Source organism: Perca flavescens, chromosome 21, assembly GCF_004354835.1.
Source record: "Perca flavescens isolate YP-PL-M2 chromosome 21, PFLA_1.0, whole genome shotgun sequence".
NCBI lineage: Eukaryota > Metazoa > Chordata > Actinopteri > Perciformes > Percidae > Perca > Perca flavescens.
In genome coordinates, this window is record NC_041351.1 from 13787467 (window position 1) to 13805492 (window position 18026).

The 18026-nt window shown below is 39.8% G+C and overlaps 1 protein-coding gene across 1 annotated transcript in view; it reads right to left on the minus strand.

Moving 5' to 3' along the window:
- afap1l2 (actin filament associated protein 1-like 2) overlaps window positions 1-17558 on the minus strand; it is a 40928-nt gene extending 23370 nt beyond the window's left edge. The window contains exons 1-2 of the mRNA XM_028567232.1: window positions 17326-17558; window positions 2982-3110 (exon numbers count right to left, since the gene is read on the minus strand). Coding sequence (XP_028423033.1) covers window positions 2982-3110; window positions 17326-17341 — 145 coding nt within the window. The 5' untranslated portion in view covers window positions 17342-17558. The remainder of the gene's footprint in view (window positions 1-2981; window positions 3111-17325) is intronic.
- Window positions 17559-18026: the final 468 nt, after the last annotated feature.

Sequence of the window (18026 nt, forward strand, 5' to 3'; positions counted from 1 at the left end):
TTATTGACACCCACTCTCACCGTGACTGGCATTCATCGGACATTAGTCAGAAAACTCCTTGCCTGCACAGATAGAGCACTGTGTCAATTCTATCCTTGAAGGTTTGAAGCTCATACAGCTAATATACAGTACATGATGAAGCTCCCGAACTTGGTCCATCTGCTAAGACCAGTCCAAAAGAGTGTGTATAACCAAAAGTATGACTGTGGTTTAGTTTTAAATCATACTTCCACTCAATATCTGCAGGAATTTATATCCACATCAAGAATACCCCAACAAGAATTAGGACAACAGTTTATTTCTATGCAATCAGTTTTTAGTTGTATAGGCATAAAAGCCAGAAAGCCAGAAAGAGTAGTATTTGATTAAAGTAAAAATAAGAAAACAATAAAATCTAATGTAGTTTCCTGTGACAACAATAGAAGCACAGGAAATGCTTCACATGGTGAGAGGAGTTAAACATAGAGACTGAACTTGACTTCTCTTTGCATTCAAACGTAAATATTTACGGGTCAGTGTGAGTATTGGTATCATTTGGTCAATAAGCAGAGATGATGAAACCTCATGTCATACACTAATGCTGAACTCAGCTGAGTGAGAAAAGGGCTGTGTTTGGTTGAACGCTGTTTCTAGCATGGTGTAGTAATTACAAGTTGACGAAGACATCGCCATAAAATTGCCACACAAACAGTTTGAATGAATGTCTTTTCTCAACAATAAACCCTGCAATTTCAGCGCAGCAGGCTCCAGCTGGTTAATATAACCTGTTATGGGAATTTGTTCTGGAGTTTCAAGGAAAGTCATTGAATTAAATATTTTAGCTGACTTGAGATTATACCCTGAGAGGAAATCAAACAAAACTCTAACCTTGGGTGATACTCTGGAGAAGCTTTCTCCTTTGAAATAGATATTGCGAGGTGAAACCAAACAACAGCAGATACAAACTATGTTTTGCCTGTACAGTGAAAACAGATTTTCGGGGAACAGAGTTGAACTGCTATTAATAAGCTGCTGCTCAAAGGAAGTGAGCGTCCCCAGAGGATAAAAGTAGCTTCGGAAAAATGATACAGCTTGGAGCCAGGAGAGGAAGTACAGAGAGACGAGTCCAGGACCTGAACATGGAAAAGCATGACTGCTGTGTGTGTGTGTGTGTGTGTGTGTGTGTGTGTGTGTGTGTGTGTGTGTGTGTGTGTGTGTGTGTGGGGAGTTGTGTGTGAGAGACAGAGAAAGACAAAGAAGGAGTAGTAGCACAACTTATGTTGGCTTTTTCAAATCAAAAGTGACAGAGAATGTAAAAGAAATTGCCAGAAAATTGTTATAAAGATCAGCATAAAGATGTCTGTTTTTAATAGTTCGCAACTTTTCCCTACATGACACAGAGCTAAGATTTCTGAAGGAGCAGCAGTGTCATTTATTATTCCCAATTAATCACACACCTAGGGACTGAGGCTTGTGTGGCACTGGTTCACATCGTAACTTACTGACTTCCAGGCGCCATAAATCACATCATCAGCACCGCCAGCAGTTGCCACATTTTCATGTTGAGTGTCAGAGCCAGTGAGCAAGAACAACAAACTTGTCTTTAGCTGTTTGACAGGATACATTAACGACCCATGCATCATTTTATGATGAAGCAAGTGGCACTTTGATTATATTTTGCTTGTAAGCGTAAAAATAATAACCTCAAACATCCACAACGTGAAAAAAATAATTTTGCAAGGAAAGTAGAAATGCAGGCAAAAGTATTTAATTCAGCTGCCACAGTGTGGTTTTTAGCCACAAAAATGGGATAAAAGACCCCAAATGTATTTGTTAATAGAAGCCTGCAAGAGTATAATTATTACACGGTGGTTACTCAGAGTTTATACTAGCAACATAATACCAGAGTGGGTTGCTTGATAGTCGACAATGTAAGCCCACTGAATTGTGGGAAACGCAGGGTATGACCACATGCTACATAAGGTGCTTTGCATAAAGGTAGATTAACTTCTAGTGACCCATATTTAAAGATTTGTGGTTAAACCTCAACTAATGTAACTTTCATGTAATTCCAAATACCACAACATTAAGAAATATAAATAAGGAAGACTGAGGAAATGTTTGAGACAATTTCTTTTAATTATTTTAGAAATGACCAAGCTCGTTGGAAATTGCGTTGACCTTTTAAATGAGCCTGCCTTAATTAGTAAAAAGTGTTTTAGTATCTTATATTTCTTGGAGCTGGAAGTCTACAGCAACTGTTAGACATTCAGCAGCCTTCGTGGGAGGTAAATGACAACTCATAACACAGTGCAGACAAGGAATGAATGATGGTCTTACAGTAAAGACCAACAAGGAAAATCCACTGTGGTTTACGCAATCAAACAACATTTTGGGCTAGAAATACAAATCTTTTCTCATTTCCCGTGTTATTTCTAATTCTCGGGTATTTGCAATACAGTAACATAGCGTGCATTGCTACAGCTACTCTCTTGCAGACTCTTGCCACTCCTAACCAGGCAGAGCAACTTTCTCTTCCTCTACTGTAATTTTCCAAATACAACTATTATGTTACATGAGGTACTATCACATTGACGATGTTTCCAACCTTTCACTTCCTACTTGTCTTTGTTTTTAGTTCCACGTGTCAACAGGTTGACCAATTTCCACAAAAATATCCATCAAAATAGGTTCCTCAATACATTTAAAGTGAGAACTAGATCATGCAGCATGATAATTGTATTTCCTTATATATCTACTATTACTGCAGAGTTTTAATATATGTTAATTAAGTTAGGGGTGAGATGTTATCATCTACTGGTATGCACTCCTGACTTAGTTTACTGAGTGGTCTTTTCAGCTCAGGCTATTTTCCTGACTAAAATGTTTAAAAAACTAAGCCAGTGAGCCTATTAATCTACTTTTTTAAATGCAAATAAGTGCTCAGCTGTATGTGTAGCCACTACACTTTGAAAACTCAGAAAGGAGATTTTTGTTCATACCATTGGAGGTTCTGTAGGACTGGAGGAGATCGGAGAGCAAGCCCTTCTGGATGGTGGCACTCCCACTCAGTGTCTCCTTGTCCAGGACGAGCAGGAAGTGGTGGAGCTCCATCAGGAGCTGGTCCAGCACTGGGAGCACAGACAGACAGACAAGAGGGTCTCAAAGGTATGGCATAATAAAAATTCCTTTATGCTAAATGGTGTTACATGTTTCTTGGAGCGAGTGTTAAAATAATGGCTCCAGACCAGAACTGTGACAGTTCCCATCAGCAAGAAAGAGAAGAGCTACAAGCAACATAAACCCTGTGAAGTTTCCAGGCAGAAATATTTAGGCTATTATACTTTAATTTATGGCTGAGATTGAGAACAGGGAGTTAAACTCAGTGACTTGTCTTTTAACACTGAATTCAGCTGCACATTTGTTAGCTATTTTATTCTCACTGCTTGGCTTTTATGCTTCAGGCTGTGCTGTATGCCAACATGGGAGAGATTCTTCAGAGGTTTTTAGCTGGCAACAAGTCGATAACCATGCAGACTTTATGTCATTCAGTCATTACTCTGATCCAGTTGCTATTGACAGTTACAAGTCTGTTTGAAGTTGTTTTGGGAGTTGCAGGGGTATAGTGAAAGGTCGAGTCCAGAGCAGGGAGAAGCCTGGGCCTGGAGTTGGCGGGGCCTCTGTGTCTGGGTGCAGCCCACACACATCCTTCAGGGGTCAGCGCTGAGCTCACAGCCCTCTCCACTGTGTAGGGAGTTCTTTGTGTTTCCCTTCACTGTCTCTTGGCCTCATGAATAGACCCCTTGCTACACTGGGCCTCAGTGTGTGAGCACTTCACCAAAAGACCAGACAGAAGGGGGATAAAGAAAAGAGACGTTTATTAAAGGAAAAGGTGGGGCTAATATCAGAGGCGATGTCATACTGTTCTTAGATACTAAAATGTATGAAATCACCCACAGAATGTACAGCGCTAACTTTTGTTATTTTGTTTTAGCTTTAGCATTGCTTCTACTTGGCTAATGTTAAAAATAGACACAAATTTAACCCCAGATGACATGTCATGAGAATAGTATTTGCTTGCTGAGAGTTAGATGAGAAGATCGATACCACTCTCATGTCGTGCATTGAGTATGGAGTTGGTGAGGAGGCGAATAGCTTAGCTTAGCATAAAGACTGGAAACAGGTGGAAACAGTTAGCCTAGCTCTCTCCAAGGGTTAAAATGACGCCTTCATTTCTGTTGGTGTAAGATTAAACAAACAATGTACATGTTCATTCCTGAGCTTTAGAGGTGCTGGTATTTTGGCTGAATTGACTAAACCTTCGCTTACACACTTAGACGAGGTTAGATATTTATACTTTATTGTTCATATTTTCTAAATCAAATAATTAAAATAATGATTTTTAATGTTACAAGAGAAATTTATCCAACATAAGCCTTTTAATGTAACAAAATGCTTCTTGGCCTAGGAACTGTAATGCAGAGTTAGCTAACTACTGCTTGAAGCTAGTTAGCTGTACACGCTAACGTTTGCAGCTCATATTGGAGCAGATACACACACACTGTTTAATCATGTCTGTTAATAGCACTATACTGTACAGTCATTTTTGTTTCATTACCACATACATACTAATGAGGTGACTGGATTTTTACTGAGACACTGGACACACCAAAAGTTAGCCAGGGCAGGAGTCTTTGTACCCATATCAACCAAACTGCTATAACTAAATCTGAAATTATATCATTATATATGTCAAAAACATCTGACTCTACTCAAGAATTGAACTCTACTTAATATAAAATATTCTATTCAAACTATTATAAGGAGAGTGAACTGCTGCTCTCAGTCTGAACTCTTTTAAAACTGTCAGCTTGTTTGTTTTAGTGGCTCCTTCCGGCTCAAACTGATCGCTAACCGGGCCTTGGGGGGGTTGGGTGGGGGAGTACATTAATGCCCTCTCCCCTCCTTCCTACACTCCCACACATCAAAGGACGTCTGCATAGTGGGGGAAATTTCTGCAAAATAAGGTGTCAGACACCGGTAAGCTTTGCCTTTCGGAGATGACGAAAAGCTACGGCAAGCTGGGTTGTTTTTAATGACTCCTGCTCAAGCTGAGTCAACGTCTGCTGAGAAGCCCTGTGGTAGAAGGACCCGCACCATGAAAAAAAAACATCACTGGTTTGGACACACACACGCGCACACACACATACATGTACATATGGATAAAGTAATTAAAATTAAATGTTACTATAATGATTAAAACTTTTCATTACATTTCAATAGTTGTTTAGCTGCTGATGTTTGGCTGTTCAGTATGACTCTAAACATTTTTCCAGCTTCTCCTCCTTGTGTGTTTGCAGAGATTGACTCTGATGGCCTTTTGGATTGGAGGACCCTGGGAAACGGAGTCAGCTGACAGGACAGGGAGGTCTGTAGCAGGCTGTCTCTGTGGTCCACGGGTTGGCCAGACGCCAACTGCACATCCAGTGAGTGACCGCAGCCTCCACAGCATTAACAATTCACTTCTGTAGAATGGCCAAAAGGAATCTGAGAGACCATCAGCCAGCCAGAGTGCTATAATGTTTTCAGCTAAAAATATATATATTTGCGTGATGCAATTAGAACACAGTAAAAAAGGAAGTTAACAATAAAACAAAGTGAACACTTTGCATAAAGTTTGCGTCAGTAATCAGTTGATTTGAGTTTTTCAAACACGTACAGCATGCATCAGGGGAATTTCTCTTCCTCATGCCTGAGGTTGTACTTCCTGGTTTGCTTCATTGACAAGAAACATAATTAAGCTTTTGTTTGATTTCTGAAACACTTAAAAAAAATCCACTCAAATTGTGTTTGACATTCTTTCAATTTGGCTACAATCTTTTTATTTAACCCTTCAAAAATAGCAAACTGAATCTAAGAATGTCTTTGCATGCATGCCTATATGTGCATCAGGACAAATGATTAGGGTCGGGTATCGTTTGGATTTTTACGATTCTGATGCCGAACCAGTACTTTTAAAATGATTCCCATTCCTAAACCGATTCTTGAAAAACTGAAAAATTAGATAAAAGAAAGGCTCTTTTATAGATGTGGTAGCTGTAATATGCTTTTACGTCCGTTTTGGTGAGCCCAGAGGGAAAATATGGCATTTTAAAAGTAGCCTACATTTACGTTAGCTATCTAACGGTAGACTACAAAGAAAGTGGGATATTTTTACGTCTGTTTCGGAGTGACAGAGGGAAAATATTTCAGTCGACACAAAGTGGAACCGAAATGAGGAACCGAAATTTGCGTTCTAATCCTACCGATTGGGTAGGAACCCAACCCTACAAATGATAGCATTCTTTAACAGATTTCCAGCCCAGCTGCTAACCTCCAGTCTGTCCTGTGAGTAGGAAGATGACAACAAGATCTTACTAAAAACCAAAACTAACTGAAACAACCCCTAAAATTGGTCAGCTAAGGAATGAAATATACAAAAATAGGACTCCTCAGTTCAAAAAGTCAAAATCTTTTTCTGTATAAGGGCTTTTCATTCAAGGAAGAGAAGGAACTGAACTTAGGTCTGTACCACCATTCTCCTTGTTTAATTTGAACAAATCTGCTGAACAAGAAGGTCTTGTCAGGATCCTGGTAGCATTTCTTATATTGAGAGGCTATAGGTCCTGCATCAACACTGACGGGCCACATCTCAGCAGAGACGGGTGCAGCCATTTCCTTTGATTAAATGAACGAGGCAGACATGGCCTCTCATTTCAATCAGACTGCTTCCGCGTTGCTGATATGCTGCTTGATCTCGAAACATCCTGGGTTAATATTATCTGACAAGAATCTAATTAGGTGTGCCTTTAAAAGTCCCCTTAAAATCTCCCACAACAGTAAGAAATACTGAATACTTAAAATTTTGAATACGGGACTTACACGTAATGGAGTATTTCCACGCTGTGGTATTGGTTAATTTAGTAAAAGAATTGAGTACTTTTTCCACTTCTGCAATTGGATGATCAACAGATCTGTGCTGCTCTGGTTAAAAACAGATTTGTTTAACATGAGCGCCTCAACATTTCGGTGAGATACCTGAAGAGCCTGCCCCTGTTTATCCTGGAGGGTCTTTGTTCTTGTCTTTGTTGTTATAATATCGGTGGGACTTTACATAATCCTGTATTTCCAGTAGGGAATATCTCGAAAACTAAAGCACTTTCAGCGCTTCTTTCTCTCGCCTATGTGTGCCGAGTTCAGGGACATGAAGAGAGGTGTGTGCGCAGCACAGGAGTAAAATCCTGCATTGAAAATTTCACTAAAAAATACAAGTAAAACTCAAAATAACAGTAGATAGACAGCAGAATGCCCCTATCCCTGTTTTCCTGTTTTATTGGATCAGTATTATTGATGCATTGCATTCACGTGTAAAAATAATTGTAATGTTGTAGTTGCTCGAGGTGTAGCTAATCTTAACTGCTTTATATACTGCTTGGTGGTTAAATCTGTAACAATGCATCATAGGTTTTAAGATGATCATATTTTTGTGTCTTCATCTAAAAAGTAATGAGTTCCTTTGCAGGCAGAGGAGGCTCAACATGGACTCCAGGATACTACATTCTACTGCTGGATATGCAGGATTATGTAAAGTCCCACCAACAATAACAACAAGGACTAAGGACAAGATATTAGAAAAAGCAGAGCAGGTGGAGGCTGCAGGAGCAGGCTCTTCAGGTATCTTACTTGTTTTGTTTATGTGGTGTGTCACAATATTCTAGGTCAGTTGAACCACTTTTGTAGTAGTAAAACATGTTATACTAAAACCCATGTCATGTGTGGGAGACCTAAGAGAATATGAAAAACGTTGTGCTTTGTTCCATCTCCGGTAGGGATATCTCAAACACAAATGCACTATTTCTATTGTGCTAAGTTGAGTTTTGAATTCGTGACTTGGGACATCACAGTGAGAATTTCACATCAATAGCATGTTTACAAAACCCTTAAGTTGTCATCCATGTCCTCTAAATAGCCAAAACAAACTCACATCTTTTTAAAAGCTATAGTGCGTAGTTTCTGTCACCCCCATGAGGAATTCTAAGCAATGACAACAACACTGTCAGCTCGTCCACATGATACAAGCCTTCCGTGATCGCACGTGTGACTGGTGTGTTCTACCTTCTGTCTTCTTTTCTCCTTTCTAAAATCAAACTGGCCCCATTTTTATGTTTCCTCTCATCTTTACATCATCTTCTTCCATCTGTCTTACTTTCAAAACAACTCTAGCATATCAATTCATGCTCCAGGAAATATGATGCAATATTTGTGCCGCTTTCACGCAAGTTTATGTCTTTGTGTCAATATGTCAATGGTGAAAAAAGTCAAACTCTTTCTTACAGTACAGTGTATCAAATGTTTTTCTTATAGCCTACTGTAACAAATGACGCAGAACCTTAATCAATCTGAAAACAATGCTGACTTTGCACAGGCAACCAAGAAACCCCCTCAGTGTTTACTTGTTTAACATGATTAAGTAATGAAGGGACATTAAATCAGAATCAACTAGCTTAGCTAACTGCAAAACCATCTTTCTCTTTCCTGAGCAAGCATTTTCTAAACTCATAAAACTTGTTTACAACACAGCTAGCACCATTACTCATGTTAGGAGATTAACTGGCAGTTTATTTGAATGTGATTTCATCTGTTTGGCACCCCAGTTGAGCAGCTGCCCCAGTATCCTCTACAGACGAGACAGCTGTTTTAGGCCATTGTGCTTTATTGTAATTTTGATTTGCAAACATGCTCAGCAATGTAATATTTATATTATGGTTGGTTTGTTCACCCAAACTAAAATATGGTTATAGTGACCCAGTGTCAGACACAACAACAATCTCAAGTTTTATCATAAAACTGTCACAGATTGTGTCCAGGTTGGCACAGTGGGTAGAGCAGGCGCACATATACTTGGAGGTTTACGCCTCGACGCAAAGGTCCAGGGTTTGAATCCGACCAGTGACGATTTCCTGCATGTCTTCCCCCTCTCTATCTCTCCCCTTTCTCACCTAGCTGTCCTATCAAATAAAGGCGGAAAAGCCCAAAAAATAATCTTAAAAAAATAAGTAAAAAACTGTCACAGATTTACTGCTAGTTCAACAAACAATACCATCGGGGTGGCCTCTAGCTCACCCAGTAAGAGCCTTCGCCCCATGTTGGCTGAGTCTTGCCGCAGGGCGGGTTGGAATCGTCCCCCTTTCATACCTATCCACTGTCTCTATGTAATAAAGGGAAAAGCCCCAAAAATGTATCTTTACAAAAAAAAACAATACCATCACATATCGAACCCTCACGTTACATTATTGACAATCAGCAACAAACATGTAAATGTAAAAAGAGCTAGAGTACATTATAACGGTTTGCGACCATACCATATTTTAGTTTTGGGTAAATAAATAACAATAATATGAAAAATAAGACAAACAACCCATTATCTTGCTTGGCTTTCTACCCATTGTTGCTGGGTAAAGCATTTGTGCTACATTGTCCCAGTCTGTGTTAAGTTGGTAAACTGTACTTGTATGTTGTCTATTTGTAAGTAGATTCAATTAAAAGTTGAATTACACAATTCATCATTAATATTCCTGCTATGAAAAAAACATAAAGGAGACCAATTATTATGAATAAGAAAAGAAACTTTCATAATTCAATTTTTAAAGAAACCAATGATTGGTAGATGTAGTCAAACAAAGTTACGTGATATGATACACAGCACCGAGCTGATATCTAGTGCCATATTGTGGCTGACAATGGCAGAGCTACAACTTTACCAGAAAGGGAAGTGGTGGAAAGAAGGAGAATTGGAACCAGTGACCAACTACTACAGTAAAATGTTTGGTTTGTACACAGATACACAACAGATTCAAGCTGTTTCTGCTTCAGCAGACAGGAAAGAAACTGACGGAAGCAGAGCAGATTTGTTTCTTATCACTTGATTTTTACACACCAAAATGTCTAGAGGAAAAACACCCAAATGGCACTGACCTTTGAGTCAGTTTCAATGCAATACAACTGGGAGAAGGAGCCACGTATGATTGGTTTGTTCCAGCCTGGCCTGGCTCTGGCCAGTGGGGCAGATAACTGGCTGATGGGAAGAGCCGAATAAAGGATAAAACACTGATTTAAATGGTGTTTGATGCTATTGGCAGGCACGGGTCTGTCTCCCTGCAACATGCTGGGTTCAGCTGTGAGGCAGGGACTGCGTGGACATGGCTGGATTAATCCAAGCTGTGTTTTGGTGTTATTGCCGTAGAAACCTAAATTAAAAAGCGGGTGTCAACTTCATGACTTCAGGGAAGGGGCCGTCTGTGTCTGATAGTAGCACTGAAGGAACTTTGGAAAGAAGTGGACAAAGTGACACAAGAGAGAAGTGAAAAGTGAAAGAATAAACTGAAGCTAAAAGCAAGATGGAACATTAAATGTTACTGGTAAAGGCACATAAGTCCCTTTCTCGCAGCATTAAGTCAACATTCTAACATAAAGAAAACATAAAAAGCAAGGAATATTAAAATGGTGATCTACCTAAAAAATCTTCAGTGTCTTCAGCATTACATTTCACTTTAGGTTATTGTTTTAACAGGTCCTTGTCACAATGCCGAGAACATCTTTTACGTTTACCAGTCAATGAGAAAAACTAAGCATCGTTCTGTGACTTCTTTAGAAATGTCTCTCACCATGACCCCTGAATCTAAGTAAGATAGTATAGAATACAGATTGATGGAGGATGAAGAGGATTTCTCATGAATTGTATTTACAGTCATTAAGTGTCGAAAAAGGCCATGCAACATTGTTCAAATTCTGGTTGCAAGATACATTCACAGCAAAGCAAGTGCGTCATTTCAGATTCCATGCCTCATGCAACACTGTGATAAACTCTGCTCGTCAGTCCCTCTGCTCTGCAGTATTCATCTGATCAAAGGCGAGCCTCTGTGTTTCCCTGTCTTTGTCACTTTTCATTCTCTGTTTAAATTGAATTCATATGCAATAGATGTATATTGTAGGCTGTTGTCTAATAAGTTGAGGACATTTTGTCTTCGTTATTTGTTTTGCTGGGCCTTAGGAGGACTTCTGAATCTTATGTTAAGGTGCACGGTCATCAGTGTTTACAAGTTCCTGTCTTAGTGTGTTGCTGTGTCTGAAAACCACTGGGAAGTTTCTCACACTCCAGCAACACAACAGACTCTGCAGAGTGAGTGGCAACCTAAGTAAAATTCCGCATGGTTCTAATTTATTGATTGCATGTTTAGCTTCTATCTGGTATGGCATGGTTAAAATGTAGTAAAAAATAAAATCTGTGTCAGTCGTCAATTGAGGTCATAAAGTAGGCCAAATACTAGTGACAGGAAGTGCTTTTTACACTGTGGGAAAAAATGTGACGTAGGAGGAGCTCAAGGTTGTCCAGTGGTAAAGGAGTCACTTATAAAACATAGTTCTTTCTTTTTTAAGTTTCTCCTCTTTCATCTTCCCTCTGCCCCAACTATTGAATCTTGCCTTTATTCATCTCACACTTTATCTTTCCCAACACCCTTTTCTTTCTTCCAGTCTTTGCTGTCTCGGTGATATTGAGGCTTACAGCTGCTCTGCCCTTAGAGAAATCAGGCAGTTTTCATAGCTGAAACATGCTAATAGGCTCCAAGTAAATCTTTTTTTATATAGAAAGGGACCATGGTGTACTTGAGAAACTTGATTAGGATGCAGTGTACAGTATGTTACTGCAGATGAAGGCCTGAGCTGAAGGATCAACATTCTGGCTTAGTTGATGACAGGAAGTGTTTGTGCTTTCGTGCTTTCATGCGTTCGTGCGTGTGTGTGTGTGTGTGTATAGAGTGTATAGAGCAAAGTCAAAGATGTGGGAAGTGAGAAAAAGAGCGGAATGAAAATAAAGTTTGAAAGATTATGCCATAATCTGCCATTTATGCTGGTCTTAATATTTTAACAAATTGCATTTCTTTAACAAGTTCTTTCCTCTTGAATTTCTGTAGCCTTAATTTAATGGCAAATTAAATATGAGTTATTATAAAGACAAATTAAACAAGCAAGACAGTTTGTATTACAGTTTTAATGGACTGGAATGTTAATAATGCTAAAATGTCATCAGCTGCTCTAATATTCATATATTAACAATGGATCAAATTACTATGTGTAAAATGAATGTGGTGACAAACCCACAGGGAAATATCACTGCAGTTTTTCTCAGCTCTAAGAAGCGTTTTAGCCTTTTTCTTATTGCATCTAAAACAAGTTAATATCAAATCACATTGACTGATCTGTGCAGTAGAACATGCAGAAAACTCAATGCCTGTTTTGCCAGGAAATGACAGTAATATTGTGATTCCAGACTACTTGTTCTAAAATCACACAACTCTGTAACTCTTTCACTCCCACTGGGTTTCCTCACAAACACACAGAGATGAATAACCGGTCAGCCCTGGGCTATGGTGCAGAAGAGGCTCAGTGTGGTTGCACCTCATCCTCTTAATGCAGCGCCATGACTACATCTCTCCCTCAATCTTCTTCTGTCCTTATGTCCTCTCGCGCAACAGTACCCCACCAACAGTCAAAGGCATCGTCCTCTAGATATTCTGAAGTGTGTGTGTGGGGCGGGGTGTATATGCATGTGTATACCATGCAGATTATTTTTTAAGGAAAAGTGAAACTTTACAAGGCTCCACAGTCTTGGCTTGATGAGAAAAAAAGCGACAGACTAGAAGCAGATGCTGACAAATAAAAACCTAACTAGCAATGTCGCCTCCGAGTCATCCACATAAAAGCTTCTCTGCTAGTTATTATCCCACAGATAAGTGGCCAGGAGGGCTGCAGGGAAAGTAAGAACTAGTGAGTGTGCACATGTGTGTGATTACAAGAGAGTAAGCTCCTGTTCTAAGTACCATTTTCTTCAAAAGAGTACCTGGTGAGGAAATAAAAACACAATACAGGTCTGATCCAGAGCTCCTGTATCCAATAAACAAAGCCACGTTTGATGTGTTGTAAATGAACAGGAGCGAGACCCAGAGGGTGAAAAAGGGCCAAACTCACATGGAGCGCTGCACTGCCACAGATCAGGAAGACCGTCTTTCTTTTCATCATTTTTATAGCCCAGTCCAGCTTCCTGAATCACCCACACTCGACTCACTTCCCCATTGGCAAGTACAGCCCATGACACACACACACACACACACACACAAACACACATGAAGTGGGAGACCCCATGCCAGCCCCGATGGCCTACATCCTAGCCTGCCTCTTCTGAGCTTATGGGAGGTCAAACCCACTTAACCCACTGACTCTGTCACACGCTGTCATACTGCACAGAAAAGCACATTTGAAACTCTAAATTTCAACTAAATACTCAAACTGCACACTTTATTTTGACTGAGAGTCATTTTGATTGATATTCAGTTCACAGAGCGTAGGCTTTTTAAAACACCAGCTCTGAAAGCGCTGCCAGTATGGAATACACATGCTAATAAAATTGAAATAACTTTTCAGCAACTGTTTTTTGACACTACATCAAATGATACAGCGCACACAAACATTTTATGGTTTAAACCCGTAACCATAAAAATGGTGCTGCTGATGGTTGAAAGCTGTATTTGAACTATATTGTGTTGAGAGGCTGTTTGAATCCAATACACTTTTATTTTTATTGTAAAAAATATATATATATATATTCTAAGTCAGTCGACTTTTGTGTAGTTGCTTGTGGGTCAATTAACAATCCACTTCAAAAATGTCCTTCAATACATATGTCAGTCTGTCTCCATTTGTCTTACATTTTATTTTGGCAGTGATCACAGAATCTGATTATTATTGGAGAAGACGACTGACGCTGGAGGAAAGAAAAGGAGCCGTCATCACAGACCGCATTGCTGCTTATCTGGGTGAAACCCAACTGCAAAGAACACGCACAGTGAATTCAACATAGACATGTTTAACCCAGAAACTGTGGGGATCAATGATAACACGGAAAGCAAAACAAGCAATGGCCATGAGATGGAAGGCACTGATTGACAAGTAAAGGAAGATAAATACTGGAAAGGATCTTGCTAAAACAATAAACAAATATTTCCATTCCCTTTATGCGAATATTTAGGGAAATTACACTTTTAATTATTATATATGTATTACGGTTGAAAGTAGCCAGTGAGCCAATAATTGCATAGAAAAATGCTCCTATTATCTCTTTGCTGAGCTGCTTTAAGTCCTCTGCTGCAACAATGATCCTTAAACATGTCCTATCCCAGCCCAAAGGTCTTTCAAACCATACACAGCTCCAGGTGGTTTCAGTAATTTGATCCCTATCTCTGGCAGAAGGTGTGAGAATCTGTGACATGAGCTGCTGAAAGTTGTTTCTTTGGAATGAAACCTGCATAAATCAGGTTTGAGGAAAAACGGAGCATGCCCAGGATACTAAACAATGCGTCTCCTTGTCATTGGTTTCCCTGAATTTTCCCAGGTTTCCCTTCACTGTACTTCCTCCACTGGCTGCCTGTGGCTGTTACAGTATATCTAATTTAGTGGCCTGGTGCTGCTGCTTACAGCTGCCAAAAGAGTACACTCTGGTCCTTATTTCAGCCCCACACACCGGCTCATTCTCTGCACAATGTAACTACCAGGTGTGGGATCCTTCCCTTCATCACTCCACCTGCCCTCTCCCTTTCTTTTATGAATTACATCCTCATTACTCAGGTCTCTACATGCCCTGCAAAAATGTCTGGGGCTTATAATTGGAGCTCCTATCTAAAACCAATAGATTTAAAAAGTGCAACCATTCTCTAAGCTTTCAAAGCCTAATGAGTTGATTAGAAACAAATTAATGTTGTGATGATAACCTTTCTTTTAAAATACAGTAACATGCCGTATAGGCAGTCCATTCCAATTTAGCTTCAACAATCAAAAGTGTTAAAGGTCCCATGACATGGTGATCTTTGGATGCTTTTATATAGGCCTTAGTGGTCCCCTAATACCATATCTGAAGTCTCTTTCCCGAAATTCAGCCTTGGTGCAGAATTACAGCCACTAGAGCCAGTCCCACAGTGAGCTTTACTTAGTATGTGCCATTTCTGTGTCTGTAGCTATTGAGGAGGAGAGGAGGGTGGGTGGGGGGGGCAAGGTGGAGAGTGGGGTGTGGCCTTGACCAACAGCCACTTTGCTCGTTTGAAAGCCATGATGTCTCTCTCTTATGGGTCGGCCAAATTCTCTGGGCAGGCAAAGCAGAGAAAGGGGAGGTAACCTTGCTCCTTATGACCTCATAAGGAGCAAGATTCCAGATCGGCCCATCTGAGCTTTCATTTTCTCAAAGGCAGAGCAGGATACCCAGGGCTCGGTTTACACCTATCGCCATTTCTAGCCACTGGGGAACCATAGGCAGGCTGGAGGAATGCATATTAATGTTAAAAATCTCATAAAGTGAAATTTTCATGCCATGGGACCTTTAAGGAGACAGTCAAGTGAACAATGTAGCTCCCCTGGTGGACAATCAATGTAATCTCATAAATTCTGAAACATGACATTACGTAAAATGCATCAATCGATGTATACTGATATATTACATGTGATTAGGGCTGCAACTTTTTGTTATCGATTAATCTTACTTTTTCAGTCGACTAAGGGTTTAATCTAGCCTATAAAATGTCAGAAAGAAGAACAAGTCCATTACAATAACCAAGACGCAGAGATATTCAATTTACAATCATATAACACAGAGAGAAAGCTACACGTCTTCACATTTAAGAAGCTGGAACCAGAGAATATTTGACATTTTTGCTTGAAAATGACTCAAACATGCAGATCTCTAATTAATTCATCGATTTATTGTGTCAGCTCAACGCGTGACGGATAGATGAATAAACAAATTGCAACACTGGCTATCATTTATTTTGACAGAGTGTGGGAGTGAACAGACTTGACTGTCTGGTCAGCTGGAGAACAGGAATGCTGCAGCAAGAATTTCAAATTGTGGTGATCCAATATAGGGTTCCATTTGTGCCAAAATTAAGTCAACATGCTTACTGTCTATGTCTATGTGCCAATATCTATGTCAATGTCTACTGTCTATGTGTCAATGTGTCTATGTCTATGTCTATGCTTACTGTTCACTCACAAGACAAAACATGTGTCTGTCAACTAAACTTATTCCTGTCGTCTGTTGCCCTCCTTGTCATTTGACTGTGTCGTCTTGCTGTGTCGATGCTGACTGTGTCATGACTGTGTGTCGTTGCTTTGTGTCGTTTCACTCTGTCGTTGTTATATGGCGTTTTAGTGTGTTGTTATGATTGTCGTTCTGATATGTCGACTTACTGTTATCAAATTGAGCAGCTCAACAAGGGGAACGTCCAACACACAGTGGCCCTGCCGTAGTGGCAACAAGGCCTCCCAGTTTTATCCCATCTAAAGCAATTATTGCAGAAAATATTTTTCAAACACCTTGCCACATTAATAAGAGCAATCAGAATATCAGGAAAGTTAGCTAAACATAATCTGGGTTTATTTTAATGGAGTACAGTATAAGCAAATTATAAAATAATAATAACAGTATTGATAATAAATCTAATAGCAAAATAGTTTTCTTTCTGACAGCAATGTGAGGTGAACTGCATCATTCCAATGACTACTTTCAAACTCTTTGTTTATGTCAATCAGGAAGTATTAAACGGCCTTGCTCATCCCTCGTGAGCAAATAACCACAGGAATATGAGGAATGCTGCGAGAACAATGTTGCTGCTATTGCAATTCATCAGTGGCCACAGTGTAACTATTTTATAGAGCCCACTTGGATGGCAAGGCAGTTCTTCATATTCAGAGGGTGCGTTCAACTGACTGATTGCCCAAAGGCAGCTTACTAGTTTCTTAAAACAGTCTGTCTATTTTGGTAGGCTACCTATTTCCCACCCACACAGGAAATTGAATCATCAGTATTAATGGCAGGTGACCATGTCCAAGCCAATGTGTGAAACAATGTTTCCTTTCAGCATTGACCAAACACAGCTAAAATCAAGATGTACAGTAGATGCCTATATGTCCATGGTGGTATCCCAAACCTTTTTTGTTTTTGGAAGCCAAAACATCAGATTAGGTGTCTTTCTACCCGGCTCTGGCAACATGCAAATCACTGTAATGCAGCCAACATCTATATGTCCTAATTTGGTGTATTTAAAAAAACAAATCAAAACAAACATATATCTTTAAATACGGTTGCATTAGTTGTAAAGTCATTCTCATAAAGATGCATTGTCAGCGAGGACATGGAGACACTCGAGAAGTCAGCAGTTCATGTTTTTGACCCAGTTTAAAAAAAATTAAAAATCCTCCTTTTACCTTTGTGCTTCTCCATTCCCTTGCTGTTTCACCTTCTTGTCCCTTGCTTTCCTCCTCTCATAAAAACAAACAATGCCAAAAGTTTGCCGACAAGTCGCTCCCGTTTTCACCAATACCCGCTGAGTGGCTGGCTGCTGGCTTTAGACCAGACACACTGAGGTTTGACGCAACAACAGCGCTCTCCTCGTCTTCCTAATCCAGTTTGGCCGCACCTCCTCCCGTATGCAGCATCCACACTGCAGCTCGGTCATTCAGAGACTCCCATGGGTCCCAGAACAAAGTGAGGAAGAGTTTTCACTTTTCACTAGGACGTCTGTCTACTTTTGTTATCTTCTAATCAGGTTCGATTATGTTTGTTTCCTGCTATGTATGAACCCTTAAATATTGGTTTAAAAACAAACACATCTTTGATTGATGGTACTAAATAATTGCGCGATTTCTGTCACAAGTAAGGATTAGTCACATTTTTTTGCATTTTTGTCATTTATAACACAGTTCATCCGAAAGTTAGGGGTAATGACCGCCAGATCAGACAGTAACAGACGAAATGGTGTCTGAGGACAACACTTTGTACATGGCAGGCTACAGATAGCATTACCCATGTACAGTTAGTGGCTTTCTTAAAAACACTGGGAGAGTATAGCCTACATAGCCTACTGTTCTTTCACGCACCTCCGTGGGAGAACCGTGTGGAGGTATGA